Raw genomic sequence first — 14,768 nt, 5'->3', positions numbered from 1 at the left:
GACGAGGACCAGGTCGCTCGCGACATGCTCGCCCTCGGTGGCGGCGAGGAGGGCGGCGCCGTCCGGGTGCAGGCCTGAAGGAGCGCAGGGGCTTCTCCCCTTTCCTTTCTCTCTTTCTCTTCCTTCTTGGCGGTTTCACACGGCTCGACGCGTCCTCTAGCATAGCAGATCTTGCCCTTCTCTTTCCTACACGTTCCGCATGCAGTACCTCCTCCCTCCCTTCCTCGTGTCGTCCCCTCCCTCCCCTCCCCTCCCCTCCCCTTTTCGCCTCGTTTGTGACCCTCCTTTCTCTCCTTGGCTCTCGGTCCTTGTCTGTGTCCGCTCTCACTGTCTGCAACATCGCGCTGTGCTCCTCGTCGTTGTCGTCGAGCAGTAGAGCGAGAGAGGTAGAGGAAAGTTGCGAGCACGAGCTCTACAGCCTGCTCGGCTTCTTGCGCTTCTTCTGGGGCTCGTCGATCGCCTCGACGACGACCGGCTCCTCGTGCTCCTCCTCCTTGACCTGCGCCTCGGCATCGCTTGGCCCACCTGCGCTCGCCTCGTTCCTGCGACCCTTCCTCCCACCGCCGCGCCTCCCGCCCGTCCTCCCACCACCTCCTCCTCCTCCCTCGGCCGCCCTGCGCTCTCCTCCACCCATGCCCGGCGCCTTGAGCAACGCGACCGTGCCGCCAGCGGCGTGCCTCGCCGCCTTGCGCGTCGCCTCGGGCACGCTGGCCCAGTACTTGCGCTCGGCGTCGCCCTCGAGGAGCGAGGCGGCGAGCGGGCGGCGCAGGTCCGACTCGGCGGCGGTGCGCGACGAGGGCGAGAGGGAACCGAGGGGTGAGAGGGCTGTCGGGGAGAGGTGCAGGGACGGCGTGGACGTAAGGTGGTCGAGGACGAGGGAGGCGAGGGTCGGCGACGAGAAGCGTAGGTAGCACTGCGGGCGGGTGCAAAATCTGTCAGGGCGCGCTCTCGGAGAGAGAGAGAGAGCGAGAGGGGCAAGAACTGCAAGCGCACCGTGTCGAGGCCCTTCTCGTAGTCGACAAACTCGACGCCCTTGCCACTGCCCTCCTGGAGCGTCTCGAGCAGCGCGCCAAAGAGCGCCTTGAGGCTCGTGCGGCCGCTCTTCTCGTGCACGTTGCGCACCCACAGGACGCACGCGGCCGGGAACGCGCCGGCGACCTCTAGCGCCGCGTCCGACGACAGGTCGAGCCCGGGCGAGGGCGTGCGCAGCCGCTTGAGGCGCTGGTTGAGGACGGCGGTCGGCGACGGGGCGCCCCGAGGGCGCTTGGCGGCGGTGGTGGTGGAAGAGGTCGAGGGCCCGGTGGTGGGCGTCGAGCCGAGGCGGACGTCGCCGTCAAACGCGGGCGAGGTGGGCGACGCGGCGCGCTTGCCCGAGCGCCGACTTGACGACGACGGCGGGTCGCGCGCTCCGCCGCCGCCGCCGCCGTGCTGCCGCGCGAGGTGAGGCGGCTGGTCTCGCTTGGTCGGCGGGTTGCGCAGGGCGGCGAGCGTGCCCTCGTGCTGCGCCTCGACGAGCGTCTCGACTGAGCGGCGGTACGCGAGGTACTCGTCCTTGAGCCGCAGCCAGCCGTCACTGCGGGCGCACGGGGCTAGGAGTCAGTCTTGAGACGCGAGAGAAGAATAGTGAGAGCGAGGGGACGCACTAGCTGAGCGCCCTCATGCCGGCGAACCGGGCCCTCGCTGCGCAGTCGAGCTTGCCCGTCTTGACCTCGCTCGACACCTTGCCCGCACCATCTCCTTCTCCGTCCAGCCCAGCCTCGGTCATCTCGGCGTCTTCCGCCCCTTCCTGCGCCGCACCGCCACCGCCATCGCCTTCTCCCTCGTCTCGTCCTTCCTCGCCCGCTTCCCCCGCAGCACCCACCTCGTCCCGCTCGTCCTCCCACACCCACTCGCGCACGACCCGCTCGGCCTCGTCCCCGCTCGGCAGCACGACGAACGCGAACCCCTTGAACGGGCCGCCGCCCTTGGGCAGCGCTCTCGCGCGCCTGCTGCGGCCCAGCTGCGCGTCCTGCGCCGCGCGGAACGCGTCCGCCTGGCTCGACTCGCCGCCGCCGCCGCCGCCGCCGCCGCCGCCGCCGGACGACGACGAGCCGAGCGGGTCGAGCGCGAGCGGGTGCGCGCGGTCGAACATGGGCGGGACGATGACGCGCTGCGGGACGGTCGAGAGGGCCGAGGCGAGGAAGGTCGTGAGCGAGCTGTCGCCGGCGGCCATGCTGAACGGGATGTTCTCCTGCGTCCTCATGCTTCTCGCGTCAGTACCGAGTCTGTGCGTGGCGCGCAGGAAAGTGTACGAAGGAAGAGAGGGCGGACGCACGAGGTAGATGACCGTGTCGTCCCAGTCGGCCGCCTCGAGCTGCTCGAGCCGCTGCACGTCTGGCGCCACCTTGCGCCCGACCTGGAAGCCCGACTCGTCGATCTGCGGGTCGTGTCGTGCGCGGCGAGCAGGTCAGTGTCGGTGCGGCAATCTCGACAGCTCGTCGGAGCGCTCGACACAAGAGAATGAGAGGGAGTGGGGCGCACCTTGACGATGGGCGAGTCGCGCAGCCGCAGCGCCTTTTGCAGGTCGGCCTGGCTGCCCGTGAGGGCGCGGACGGGCGGGAGCGTGAGGATCTGGCTGATGTGGAGCGCTGCGAGGAGGGGGCGAGAGGAGGGGGAGGTTTCGAGAGGTCAGCTTGCTGTCGCGCACGGGGAGGCGCTGCCGCCGACACGCCTCGGACAGGGCTCGAGAGACGACAGAGAGAGGCCGACGCACACTCCCTGCCCTCCTTGAACCGCTCGAGGAGCCCTCCACCGCCTCGTTGGCCTCCCGCACCGCGGTGGACCGACAGGCCAAAGTCGCTCAGGGCCGTCTCGACGGCGCACAGGATCGCCTCGAGGCGGTCGCGCTCGTGCTGGCTGAGCTTGGGCGGCTCTGCGGGTTTGAGTGGGGCGGCGAGAGGTGCCGGGACAGGCGGGGCGGACGCGGCGGCGGCGGTGAGCAGGGAGGGCGAGTCGGACTTGGCGGGGACGGCGGGCGCGCCCGACTTGGCGAGGAGCGCTGCTGCGCTCGGTCGGGCGGGCGCAGCCTTGCGCTTGACGGCGCGCGGGACGAACGAGGGACCGGCGACGGCTCGAGCTGATGAGGACGCCGTGGGCGCAGCGGCGTCTGGGGCAGGCGTGTGGCTCGCGCCGAAGAGCGAGTCGGGCGTACCCTCGTCGTCGGCCATGCTCGTAGGTCGCTCGAGCGCGAGGCGAGGTGGTGCGAGCGCAAGAGGGACGGCGCCGACACTCACACGGCGAGGGCAACCTCGCGAAAGCTCCTCGACGGGGAGGCGCGCAAAGTACTGAAACTGCGGTGTATTTGCGAGCAGATAAGGACGCCGAGAGAGAGAGAAACAATCTACAAAAAGCCAGGCCCGCCGCCCTCCCTCGCTAACTCCCTCTGCCGCGACTACTCATCGTGTCCATCTGCGCTCAGAGCTTGGGCGCCTTGGCGAGGAACGACTCGGTGACCTTGCTGGCGATGTGGTCGAGGAACTCGAACGTGTTGACGTCTGCGCGGACAAGAGGTCGAGGAGGGGGGGGCACAGAGGAGGGAGGAGGAGGACAGGAGGGAAAGGAGAACAGGATGGGAAGGAAGAGGGCGAGAGGAAGAGGAGGAGAAAGGGATGGAGGGTAGGGGAGGGAGGGGCAAGGGTGGAGGAGAGGGCCCGAGCGTCAGTTCCCGGCGCCTGCTGAACTCGACGAGGCTCGGAGGGGGAGGGGGAGGGAGACGCACAGTGCTCCCGCGTCATGTTCTTGCCGTGGATCGAGAGGGCGAGGTCTGCGAGGGAGGACTCGGCGAGTTAGGGCCCGAGGCAGAAGAGGGAGACGGAGCGAGAGAGAGAGACGGGGCGGACTGACCCTTGGTCATGATGCCCTCCTTGTCGACAGCGTCGACGCACGCCTGCTCGAGGTCGCGCGCAAACTGGGTCAGGCGCGGGTTGTTGTCGCGCTTGCCCATAAAGATGAGGCCGCGCGTCCACGCAAAGATGCTCGCGATCGAGTTGGTGCTCGTCTCGCGCCCCTTCTGGTGCTCGCGGTAGTGGCGCGTCACGGTGCCGTGCGCCGCCTCGGACTCGATGACCGAGCCGTCGGGCGTCAGGAGCTCGGACGACATGAGGCCGAGCGAGCCAAAGCCCTGCGCGACAATGTCGCTCTGCACGTCGCCGTCGTAGTTCTTGAGCGCCATGATGTACCCGCCCGACGACTTGATCATCTGGGCGACCATCTGCGGGTGCGCAACGTCGAGAGAGTGAGTCGGTGCCCGTGCCCGTCTCGACAAGAAGGGAGGGGAGAGGGTCGGACGCACGTCGTCGATGAGGCGGTGCTCGTACCAGATGCCGAGCTTCTCAAACTCGGCCTTGTACTCGGCGTCGTAGATGGCCTGGAAGATGTCCTTCCACTGGCCGTCGTAGCCCTTGAGGATCGTGTTCTTGGTCGACAGGTACTGCGAGCGACGGCGGCGACAAGGTTCCGGGCAGCGTCAATCTCGAGGCTCACACCCACGAACGCACGGGAGGAGGATGAGGGAAGAGAGAGGGACGCACAAGAGGCAGCTTCTTCTCGATGGCGAGCTTGAACGACGACTGGGCAAAGTCGGTGATGGACTGCTTCGTGTTGTACATGGCGAGGCCGACGCCCGGGCCCTTGAAGTGGAACACCTCGAGGTTGGTCGCCTGCTTGGCCTTGTCGTCGGGCGTGTACACGAGCTCGAGCTTGCCCGCCTCGGGCACGACAATGTCGGTCGAGCGGTACTGGTCACCGAACGCGTGGCGGCCGACGATGATGGGCTTGGTCCATCCTGCGCGCGCGAGGTCGAGGACAGGTCAGTCGTGCGTCCGAGAGGCTCGAGCACCGGTTGGGAGGGGGACGCACCCGGGACGGCCTTGGGGACCTTCTCGACGATGATGGGCTCGCGGAAGACGGTGCCGCCGAGGATGTTGCGGATCGTGCCGTTGGGCGACTGCAGGGAGGACGATCGTCAGGCTCGACGCAACGGAAGGACGAGCCGCACGGGCGACGAGGGCGAAAGACCGCCCGAGTCCGAGGAGGACGAGGAGAACGAGGGACGGACCTTCCACATCTTCTTGAGGCCAAACTCCTCGACGCGCGCCTCGTCCGGCGTGATGGTCGCGCACTGTGTGACGGCACCGAGTCAGTCCGAGTGCGGATGGGCTCGGGCGAGGGAGAGGGAGGGGGGAGCGCACCTTGACGCCGACGCCGTACTTGAGGCACGCCTCGGCGGCATCAATCGTGACCTGGTCGTCCGTCTGGTCGCGGTACTCGAGGCCGAGGTCGTAGTACTTGAGGTCGACGTCGAGGAAGGGGAGGATGAGGTCCTTCTTGATCTTGTCCCAGCTGCGAGAGGGAGGGGAGCCGGGTGAGCGATGCCGCGGCAAGGACGGCTGGCCCGGCACACAGAGAGAGAGAGGGCGCACATGATGCGGGTCATCTCGTCGCCGTCCATCTGTGTGTGTCGAGGGGACGGTCAGCTCCTCGACCCGACCCGAGGCGAGCCGGCGCGACCGCGGACGAGCGGGCGTCGCGAGTGGGGACGCCGGGGCTGGGAGAGAGAATGGTGGGCGCTGCTCACCTCGACGACGGGCTTCTCGACCTTGATGCGCTGCTCGGGCTTGATGGACATGGCTGGATGGATAGTTCTAAGGGGTCAGGGAGCTGTAGGACAGAGGCGGGGTGGTGGAGGGAGGAGGAGGAGGAGGGAGGAGGGAGCCGCGACGGCCGCGGGTGTCTCGCGCCGCGCGGGCCCGGCCGCCGCTTTGTCCGACCCGCGACGACAACCTCCCCAGGGCACGGCCGCCGGCACCGCGCCGTCCGCCGTACGAAGCAGTAAGAGAGCGAGAGAGGACGCACTCGGGGCCGGACGCAAGTTGGCCTGCGCAGCGCTCACCGCCGCCGTGCTGCTCACCTCGCGCACCTGCTGCTGCTGCTGCTGCTGCATCGCCGCGAGGCGCGCGAGCGTCGCCGACCCTGCGAGTGCACTCGAGCGAGTCGCTGCTCCTGTCGGGGCGAGCGAGCGCACGGTCGAGTACGACGGGGCCGAGATGCGGGTGTTGGCGGTGGTCGAGGTGGACGAGGTCGAGGCGAGGGAAGCACGCGCGCGCAGCGCAGTGCGGGCAAAGGGCGTGGCGCGGAGCATCGTCGTCGCGGTCGTCGACTGGGTGTGGGAGCGAGGAGGAGGACGAGCAGCAGCTGGTCGATCACGGCTCCGCGCACCGCCTCAGGTCGACGTCGATATCCGCCGCGAAATCTCTCGCTCTGCCTTGCCGGCGCATCTTTGACTCTCTGTTCTCACGCCTCGGCACTCGTCGTCGGGGATAAGGGCTCGCTGTCGATATTGCTCTCTCTCTCCAGATCCGACTTCTGCGCTACACGGCCAAGTCGCGGCGCTTCTCGACGCCCGGCGGCAGGACCTCGTCGTCGACGTACTCGGTCTGGTCCCACAGTTTGAGCGCTGCGACGACGTCGCGAGGGTCAGTGAGGCTGTCCTCGGACAGGAGAGAGAGAGCGAGTTGGAGCCGAGAGACGCACCCTCGTTCCAGTCTGTGCCGGGGAGGAGGAGAGGTGAGCGAGGGCTTGACGACGACGACGACGCCGAGAGAGAGAGAGAGAGCAAGGAACGCACCCTTCTTACGCCTTCTCCTGACGTCGAAGAACCCAACGTCGAACGCGAACCGGTCAAGGAACGAGCTGCCGGGCAGGGCCGCGAGCCCAACCCTCTTCCACCTCCTGTCCCTCTCCTGGACAAACACGTCTGCGTCCCTCGGGAGGCCCGCGCGTTCGACCGCGAGGCGCTCGACGCGCTGTCGCAGGTCGTCGCGCATCTCGCGCAGGAGGAGGAGCTGGCGCTTGCCGACAAAGAGGAGCCGCGCGAGCGCGAGCGCGGCCCGCAGCGACGACGTCAGGTCCTCGAGGAACCGGAGCGTGAGCCACATGAAGGCGAGGAGGACGGGGACGTTCAACAGGGGGAGGAGAGGGAAGGTGACGAGGGACGCGACGGCGAGGACGGCGAGGCCCGAGATGAGGCCCGTGACGAGCTTGGTCTGTGCGACCTGCGCGCGAGGGAGCGAGACTCGTGGTCAGGACGGGTTCGAGAGCGGGTTGGTGGACGTCCCCTGACGTACCTCGTCGTAGGTGCTGCGAGGGAAAGGGGCACAAGGTCGGTCAGATCCTGCTGCCGAGAGAGAGAGAGAGAGGCTCGAGCGAGAGGAGGACGCACTCAAAGACGGGGCCCTTGCGGACGAGCCTCCCGCTGCTCTTTCTCGTCGAGAGGAACACGGGTACCCACAGGACGAGGCCCGGGATCGACACGAGGAAGAGGAGGACCGAGCCGGCGATGCGCACGACGAGGCGCTTGAGGACGATGCGGCGGTGCAGGAGGCGCGTGTTGCGCACTCGGTCGTCTGCGACGGGTTCAAGACCGAGTCAGGACGGCGTCGCGCGTACGCACAGACGGGCAGAAGAGAGAGAGGGGCGCGCACCCTTGATGCCGTGCAGGTAAAGGAGGTCCTGCGGGCCGTCCCGACGAGGCGAGGTCAGTGCTTCGTCCCGCCGGGACACATGACGAGGGAGGGGTCCGAGCGAGAGACGCACCTGGTATGTCTTGAGGTCCCTCCTGAGGCGCACGAGCTCGTCCCGACGCTCGTCGTCGTCGTCGTCCGTCTTGAGCGCCGCGTCGCCGTTCCCACCGCCATTGCCGCCGTTCTGCTCTCGCGCGAGCGCAAAGTAGTCACCGCCCGCGCCGCCCGCCGTGTCGCGCATCGGCGTCTGCCACACGACGCCCGTGTCGCGCTTGGTGAGGCCCGGCCGGCTCTTGACCCTGAGCGGCGCCGTCGCCGGCGCCGCCTGGTCGTCGTCGCCGCCGGCGCGCTCCCGCTCCCGCCCCCGCCCCTGCACCTCGACCCGGTGCCACCGCTCGCCCCTCTCGCCCTGTCCCTCGCCCTCGCCGCCCTCGTCCGCAGCAGCCCCAACCGCCTCGTCCCACGTCCTGTCGGCCTTCTTGCCCGCGAGCGCGTCTACGAACCGCTGCGTGAGGCGCACGTGGTCACCGAGCGTGAGGCTCGTCCCAAGGGGCGCGTACAGCCGGCGGGCCGTGTTGGCGATGCGGATGACGGACCACGAGGGGGCGTCGAGGATGCCCGACCGGATCGAGGCCCCGATCGAGGCCGTCAGGGAGCGGATCGCGCGCTCGTGTGCGTCGGGCGCTGCTGTGGGCGGGGGAGCGGACGGGTCGCGCGCCCCGGGCGTCGAGGAGGAGGAGGAGGAGGTGGTGGTGGTGGTGGTCGTGAGGGAGGGCGAGGCGATGAGGTCCGGGTGGGTGCGGGCCGAGACAAAGATGGGCGGGTGGAACGTGACGAGGACGTCTGAGCGGAAGAGGTTCTGCGAGCGAGCGCGAGCGCGAGGTCAGTGCGCCGCCCCGACGGGGACGAGGAGAGACGACGAAAGAGGGGGGCGGGGAGAGGGGACGCACGCGGTGGAGGTACGTGATCGAGGCCGTCTGGACTGCGAGCTCGAACGCCGGGTTGTCCTTCTGGCGCGACAGCGTGTCGCTGACGATGCGGCTCACGCCCTGCTTGAGGGGCGCGATCTCGGGGTAGTAGCGCGACATGCCCTCGGGGAAGAGGACGATGGCGTCGCCGTGCTCGAGGGCGCCGATGAGCGTCTCGAACACGGTGCCGTTGTCGACGGGCTGCCCGGCGTGGTCCTTGGGCCGCTTGATCGGGAGCGTGCCGGCGCTCTCGATGAGCCACGACGTGAACGTCCCTCGACCGAACTGCGTGTCCTTTGCCGTGAGGCGCAGAAGCGACCGACGCTGCGACGAGTCGAGGTGTCAGATCTAGGCTCGAGCCTTGAGAGAGAGGAAGAGGTGGACGCACAGACGGCGGCACGGTCGTGACGAGCAGGAGCGCGTCGGTGAGCGAGTTGCTGTGGTTGGCCGTGATCATGCTGCGTGGCGAGGGTCGACAGTCAGTGTCGTCTCTGGCGTTCACGAGGAAAGAGAGAGAGAGGGGCGCACCAAGGTACACCATCTCGCGGGATGTGCTCGGCGCCCTCGACGACGACGCTGCTGTAGAAGACGCGCAGGACTGCTCCGTGCGCAAGAGAGAGGAGTCAGCGCCGGTCGAAGGAGAGAGAGAGAGAGAGACGAGCTGGGACGCACCAAAGCGGAACAGCCACCGGATGAGGACGTAGGCGAGCGGCGCCGACGAGCCCGCGAGCTGCGGCGAGGACGACGACGAGGTCGAGGTGCGCTTAGCCGACCCGTTGGGGCGCGCGGGACCGTCGAGATTGTCCTCGAAGCGTGCGGGCGCATCGTGCGGCTGGTCGCGGCCCGTCATGGCCTGTGTGCGGCTGGTCGAGAGGGAGAGTGGGGGAAGAGGGCGATGACGATGGATGGGCGAGGGGGAGACGGGGCGAGACGGGCTGTGAGGTCTTGCGTTGTCGCAGGGGGTCACTCTGGCGGATAGAGCGACTGTCGAGCAAGCCAAGAGCAGGCTGCAGCGCGAGAGTCGACGACCTAGCTTGCTCCTCGCTTCCTCGCTCACTCTGAGCAGCCCGAAAGTGGAGCAGTCTCTCTTTCTCTCTCTGTCCCAAGAGACACAGAGATACAGGCACAGAATCAGAACCAGTGTAGCAGGCGACCCGCACTGCAGGCCGTCGTCGTCGTCGTCGTCGTCGTCGTCGTGCAAGCCCGCTCCGTGCTCCTCGTCCTCCTCGCGTCGCGCTCGTCCGCACTCCCGCCAACGCGCCCCCGACCGTCGAGGGGAGAACAGGTACGCTCAGCAGCGACCGCCTCGGAGGGTGAGGACGAGGTGGAGCGTCGAGCCGGCCTCGACCTTGAGGTCCTCGGCCTTCTTGTCGTCGGGCCTGCGTGCGGGCCGCACGAGTGGGTCAGCCGTCAGTCTTCAATACGAGCGCGCTCGGGCAGGGACGTCCCGCTCGAGCACGCAGGCGAGAAGGGCGAGCGAGCCGACGCACATGGCCTTGCCGAGGAAGATGAGGCGCTGCTGTGCGGGCGGGATCCCCTCCTTCTCCTCGAGCTGCTCCTTGATCTTCTGGGTCTGCAGACGCGCAAAGATGCGTGTGAGCTGCTTCCACACCAACACCGGGTGCGAGCAGGACGGCGTCCGGCTCGGCACGAGGAGGGTCGAGAGGCAGAGCGGACGACGCACCGTGTGAGAGGGCTCAATGTCGAGCTCGATCTGGCGGGTCGGTTGGCCGCACGATGAACGGCGGCGGGGAGCAGGCGCAGGGTGGTGTCGGCAGGCGAGGCGAGGGTGCGGCGAGAGGGAGGGAGGGAGGGGGAGGCAGTGGAGGTCAGCGCCTCGACCACCTCGCACGAGGACCCCCAAGTGGACGAAGCACAGGCGCACCTCCTTGCCGGTAAGAGTCTGCGCGCGGCGCAAAGGCGGGTCAGTGCAGCTCGTGGCGGCCGGGAAAGGCGCGCGCTCGGCGACTCGGGGGCCGACAGCTCGCAGGGCCGGCGGGGTGACGCGCGAGGCAAGGCTGTGGAGGAGCTCACCTTGATCTTGATCTGCATGCTGGGCGAACTGCGGTGCGAGGGGCGAGGTGGGTGGGGACGAGGCGAGGAGCGAGCGATGAGCGAAGCGGACCTCGACCGACGTCGACAAGCTGCCTCTCGAGAGAACCGCTTCCGAGGAGCCGACAGACTGCTCAACAAAGCTATGTGCAAGTGCCGCTACCCAAACCCGCGCGCGACCCGGACCTCCTCCTCCTCCTCCTCCTCACCTTGTTCCTCGGCGCTCACCCCTCGCAAGCGACCACCGTCGCGCCGCGCGCCACCTCCCAAGTCCCGCGCGGCGCCCTCGCGTCCTCGTCGCCGGCACCAGCAGCAGCACCGGGGTACCCGCCTCGCGCAGGGGGGTCCGGGAGCGACGCCGTGCGGCGCAGGGGCGGGCGCGCGACGGGCGGGACCACGGCTGGCGACGGCGACGGCGAGCTGGCGACGTCGCCGCGGGCGTCGTGCTCGTCGTCGGCGGCGGCGAGAGGAGGCGGCGGCGGGAGGAGGAGGAGCAAGCTGAGCGGCGCGACGGTCGTCGGCTCGTCGACGAGGCCGTCCGACTGCTCGGCGGGCGGGGCGTACTCGACGGGCGGCGCGGGGAGCGCGTCGAGGCCGTCGTCGTCGGGGAGAAGGAACAGGTCGACGTCGCCGAGGAGGAGCTCGTCGTCGTCGTCGTCATTGTCGTCAAGCGACGACGCGGCGCTGCCGAGGAGGGAGCTCGAGTCGTCCGACCAGCCGAGGTGCGAGTAGTCGGAGCTCGAGTCGTCGCTGCTGCTGCTGTCGAGCGTCGAGTCGGCGCCGGCATCGACAACCTGCGGCTGCGACTCGTTCGCTCGGGCGCGCCACGCGTTCCAGACGACCCACCTGCGGCGAGGGGAAGCAGAAGAGTCAGGTCCGGCGCCGTCGAGTCGAGGGAGACGAAACGCGAGCCTGGGACGCACTTCTTGAACCGCAAGCCCGCCTCGGCGCCCTTGCTCGTCCCACCGTCGCTCGCCATCCTCGCCCGCAGGTTGAGCAGCAGCGCCTTCTTGAGAGCCGGGCCCTCGAGCTGCTGCTGCTGCTGCTGCTGCGTGACCCGCTCCCGCTCCTCGCGCTCCCGCCGCTCGACGAGCGGCGCCTCGTACACGGTGCGCAGGCCCGACACGCCAAACACGGCCGGGCTCGACGCGGCCCTCGCCGGCATGCCCGGCCGCAGCAGCGCCCGCGGCGGCGCACCTTGTCCCTCTGCCGCCTCGCGCGCCCCGCCGCGCCCTCGCCCTCCTCGACCACCCCCACCACCACGTCCGCCCCGCTCGCGGCTCCTCCCCCGACTCCTGCTCCTGCTCCTGCTCCCGCTCCCTCTCCTCTCCTTGCGCAGGGATGCCTCGGCGCCAGCGTCAGCGCTGCTGACGCCGAGCGCGCCAAACCGCCCGACGAGCTGCGCCGCCGCGGCCGCGACCCACCCGTCGCCCGAGCCGCACTCGCACGCCTCGGGTGCGCCCTCGCGCGCGAACCGGCTCGGCGTGCCCTCGCCGTGAGAGCGCGACACCGAGGGCCACCACGGGGCGTCGCGGGCGGTCGAGGAGGACCGGCGCGGTGGCGCCGGCGCCGGGCGTTTGGACTCTGCCGCCGAGGAGGAGGAAGAGGAGGAGGAGGAGGAGGACGCGGCGGCGGGCCCGGCGAGGAGGAGGTGCGAGCGGAGGAACGCGTGGCGGACTTTGCGCTTCTTGGAGGAGAGGTGCGGGTTCGGGGACGTGTCGGAGGAGGGGCGCTTGGAGGAGGACGAGGGGGAGAGGGAGAGGGCGACGTCGGGAGGCGGGAGGCGGTACGCGAACGATGGGGGTGTGAGGCCGTCGAGGGTGAAGGTGGGTGTGGTAGGGAGGTGCCCGAGGAGCGAGGGAAGGAAAGCCGGGCCAGCTGCGAGAAGGTGGGGGGAAGGGTGAGGTGAGCACGACGCCGTATCGGCGCAGAGCAGAGAGACTCGAGCCGCACCTGTGCCCTCGAGCACCGTCCCACTCGCCTCGCCTCGCTGCCGAAGCTGCCCCGCCCCTGTTCCCCTCCCCCTCCCCCTCGTCGGCTGCTTATCGTCCGCCAGCCCCTGCCGCCCCTCGCCCCGCCCCTCACGCGCGTCCACTGCTCGAAGCGCACCGCCCAGCTGCTCCTCGTGCGCAGCCTTGGTGAGCTGGGTGCGGCCCTGGCGCGCGCGCGCGAGCGGCAGCGGCGGGGTCGGGGTCGAGGCGGGGCGCGGGGAGCTGGAGAAGGTGGTGCGCGCCGACGGGCGGTGGTCGTGCTCGTCGAGGGCGAGGCGCGCCGTGCGCTGGCGTGGTGAGCGCCGGGTGGCCGCTGCAGTGTCGGCCATGAGCATGCGAGGAGCGCGAGAGGGTCGAGAGACGGAGGAGCCGGAGCCGCGACGTCGGCCTCGCTCGTGCCGGACCTTTCTCTCTCTCTCTCTCTCGCACGACTCGCTCGACACTCTGCGTACGACGCTTGCGCCGCACCTCGCCGCGCTACAAGTACCCGTACCGCACCGGCGCCACCGCCGCCGCCCCTCCCCCTCCTGCTCCTGCTCCTGCCGCGCCGCGCTCGCGCCCCTCCAGCTCGTGCGCGTCCAACCCAAACGTGCTCTTCCTCGGCGTCGGTGTCCCCGCCGCCTGCTCGACGCCCGACGCCCACGCATCGCCCGGCCCCGCCGCCGCCGCGTGGCCTGCGTAGGCCGACGACGACGACGACGAGCGGCGCCCGCGCGAGTCGACGTGCGGCGCGCCGTCCCGCTCGTCGTCGTCGAGCCACGCGCCATAGTCCGACACCGAGATGCCCGTGAGCGGGCGCTGGCCCGGCGGCGGCGGCGGCGCGAGGGCGGCGAGCGGGTCGTCGTTCGTGGCGAAGCCGGCGGGAGGGGGTGCGAGCGAGTGCAGCGGTGGCGGCGAGTGGTGGTGGTGGTCGTCGGCGGCGGGAGAAGGCTGGAACGTCTGCGGGTGGAGCGTGAGCCCTCTGCGCCGGCGAGGAGGCGGCTCGAGAGAGAGAGAGAGTGAGAGAGAAAGAGAGCGAGCGACGCACTCGTCTCAGCCACCCCGGCTCCTCTCCCTCTCCTCCCCGTCCTCCTCCTCCTCCTCCTCCTCCCCCCGCAGCCCCACCCGCCCCGTACAAATCCGCAATCGGCGTCCCCTGCGCCCGCTCGCCGCTCGCCGCGTCCGTGCGCGTCGCGCGCCGCAGAGGGCCGAGCGGGACGCCCTTGAACATGTCGCTCAGGCTCTGCGGGTGGTGGGCCGAGGAGGGGTGTGTGTGAGGGGTGCGGGATGAGGGAGGAGAAGGGGAGGGGAGGGGAGGAGGGAGGACGAGGAGTGAGGGAGGGAGGACGAGGAGCGAGGGAGCACGAGGGCTCACCGAGGTGTGCTTCATCGTGCGCGAGAGGGCGCCGCTCATGACGTGGTCTTTGCCGCCTGCAATCCATCGATGCGCGAGGTCAGGCGGCGCCCTTGCCCTTGCCGAGATAGAGAGAGAGAGGGGGAGGGGAAGGGCAGGGGGGGACGCACGCTCGAGCGACGCGAGGACCGAGAGGAGGTACAGGTTCGGGAGCACGATCGAGAGGGCCTGTGCGTGTACGAGACGGACAGGGAGAGGGAGAGGAAGAGAGAGGGAGGGAGGGAGAGAGAGAAAGAGAGGGAGGGACAAAAGAGTCAGTCAGTCCCGCCCACCCTCGCGCGGCCCGAGCGCCTCAATCGAGAGAGAGAGCGAGCGACGACGCACCAACGCCACCCCGCTCCCCTCGCCGCCCCGCGCCGTTCACGCGACGTAGAACGCGCACGCGAGGACCGACACGACGGCCGTCGCCGCGTTGCTCTGCCGCGCGCGCACGCACGGAACCGAGGACCGAGTCAGCCAGTCAGAGGTTCGCCGAGCTCGTCGGCGAGGAGTCGAGGCGCGGCGTGGCGAGAGAGGGAGAGAGGGGGAGAGGGAGAGAGAGAGAGAGGTGGCGAGGAGGCAGGTGAAAGTGGGAGAGGGAGAGAGAGAGAGGGGGGAATCGGCAAGGCTTCGACGCACCTCGAACACGAGCCGCACGCAGACCTCGCCGAGGTTCTCGTCCCTCGCCGCGAACCGGCCCGAGGAGGAGCGCATGTCGGCGACGAGCGCGAGCGCGATGACCGTGTTCTGCGAGGGGCGAGCGGGCGGCGGGCGGGCGGATGGGTTGGTGAGTGGCTCGAGGTGGTGGCGGAAGGAGGAGGAGGGA

The 14,768-nt window shown here is 69.8% G+C and overlaps 6 protein-coding genes across 6 annotated transcripts; all 6 read right to left on the bottom strand.

The window, feature by feature from the left end:
- Positions 1 to 351: 351 nt before the first annotated feature.
- Positions 352 to 2,781, bottom strand: RHOBADRAFT_66817 (uncharacterized protein). Its single transcript, XM_018419090.1, has 6 exons — positions 2,753 to 2,781; positions 2,521 to 2,627; positions 2,315 to 2,416; positions 1,644 to 2,230; positions 994 to 1,573; positions 352 to 913 (listed from the first exon to the last, which is right to left on the bottom strand). The coding sequence occupies exons 4-6, from the start codon at positions 2,210 to 2,212 to the stop codon at positions 413 to 415; spliced, it is 1,650 nt and encodes a 549-aa protein (XP_018269134.1). The 5' UTR covers positions 2,213 to 2,230; positions 2,315 to 2,416; positions 2,521 to 2,627; positions 2,753 to 2,781; the 3' UTR covers positions 352 to 412.
- A 537-nt stretch (positions 2,782 to 3,318) lies between these two features.
- Positions 3,319 to 5,706, bottom strand: RHOBADRAFT_65471 (uncharacterized protein). The gene is made up of 10 exons (XM_018418717.1): positions 5,615 to 5,706; positions 5,460 to 5,488; positions 5,229 to 5,379; positions 5,096 to 5,158; positions 4,897 to 4,984; positions 4,569 to 4,822; positions 4,331 to 4,468; positions 3,883 to 4,249; positions 3,758 to 3,802; positions 3,319 to 3,533 (listed from the first exon to the last, which is right to left on the bottom strand). The coding sequence occupies exons 1-10, from the start codon at positions 5,663 to 5,665 to the stop codon at positions 3,454 to 3,456; spliced, it is 1,266 nt and encodes a 421-aa protein (XP_018269133.1). The 5' UTR covers positions 5,666 to 5,706; the 3' UTR covers positions 3,319 to 3,453.
- Positions 5,707 to 6,351: 645 nt separating this feature from the next.
- RHOBADRAFT_55312 (uncharacterized protein) lies at positions 6,352 to 9,377 on the bottom strand (the record flags this gene model as incomplete). The annotated part of the gene is made up of 11 exons (XM_018417785.1): positions 6,352 to 6,493; positions 6,571 to 6,582; positions 6,665 to 7,091; positions 7,164 to 7,176; positions 7,259 to 7,442; positions 7,521 to 7,548; positions 7,633 to 8,418; positions 8,510 to 8,851; positions 8,916 to 8,985; positions 9,056 to 9,125; positions 9,200 to 9,377. The coding sequence occupies 11 exons, from the start codon at positions 9,375 to 9,377 to the stop codon at positions 6,408 to 6,410; spliced, it is 2,196 nt and encodes a 731-aa protein (XP_018269132.1). The 3' UTR covers positions 6,352 to 6,407.
- A 407-nt stretch (positions 9,378 to 9,784) lies between these two features.
- Positions 9,785 to 10,606, bottom strand: RHOBADRAFT_65470 (uncharacterized protein). The gene is made up of 5 exons (XM_018418716.1): positions 10,562 to 10,606; positions 10,413 to 10,430; positions 10,212 to 10,241; positions 10,018 to 10,100; positions 9,785 to 9,906 (listed from the first exon to the last, which is right to left on the bottom strand). The coding sequence occupies exons 1-5, from the start codon at positions 10,577 to 10,579 to the stop codon at positions 9,819 to 9,821; spliced, it is 237 nt and encodes a 78-aa protein (XP_018269131.1). The 5' UTR covers positions 10,580 to 10,606; the 3' UTR covers positions 9,785 to 9,818.
- Positions 10,607 to 10,708: 102 nt separating this feature from the next.
- Positions 10,709 to 12,905, bottom strand: RHOBADRAFT_55310 (uncharacterized protein; the record flags this gene model as incomplete). The annotated part of the gene is made up of 3 exons (XM_018417784.1): positions 10,709 to 11,425; positions 11,503 to 12,457; positions 12,689 to 12,905. The coding sequence occupies 3 exons, from the start codon at positions 12,903 to 12,905 to the stop codon at positions 10,804 to 10,806; spliced, it is 1,794 nt and encodes a 597-aa protein (XP_018269130.1). The 3' UTR covers positions 10,709 to 10,803.
- Positions 12,906 to 13,014: 109 nt separating this feature from the next.
- Positions 13,015 to 14,656, bottom strand: RHOBADRAFT_55309 (uncharacterized protein; the record flags this gene model as incomplete). The annotated part of the gene is made up of 5 exons (XM_018417783.1): positions 13,015 to 13,531; positions 13,686 to 13,792; positions 13,925 to 13,980; positions 14,074 to 14,131; positions 14,582 to 14,656. Coding segments are annotated over 5 exons (812 nt in total), but the record flags the coding sequence as incomplete, so codon positions are not given.
- Between the last annotated feature and the right edge of the window lie 112 nt (positions 14,657 to 14,768).

This window comes from Rhodotorula graminis (genome assembly GCF_001329695.1).
Source record: "Rhodotorula graminis WP1 unplaced genomic scaffold RHOBAscaffold_12, whole genome shotgun sequence".
NCBI classification, from domain to species: Eukaryota; Fungi; Basidiomycota; class Microbotryomycetes; order Sporidiobolales; family Sporidiobolaceae; genus Rhodotorula; species Rhodotorula graminis.
Note: the sequence above shows the minus strand (reverse complement) of the source record. Positions and strands in the feature narration are given on the sequence as shown.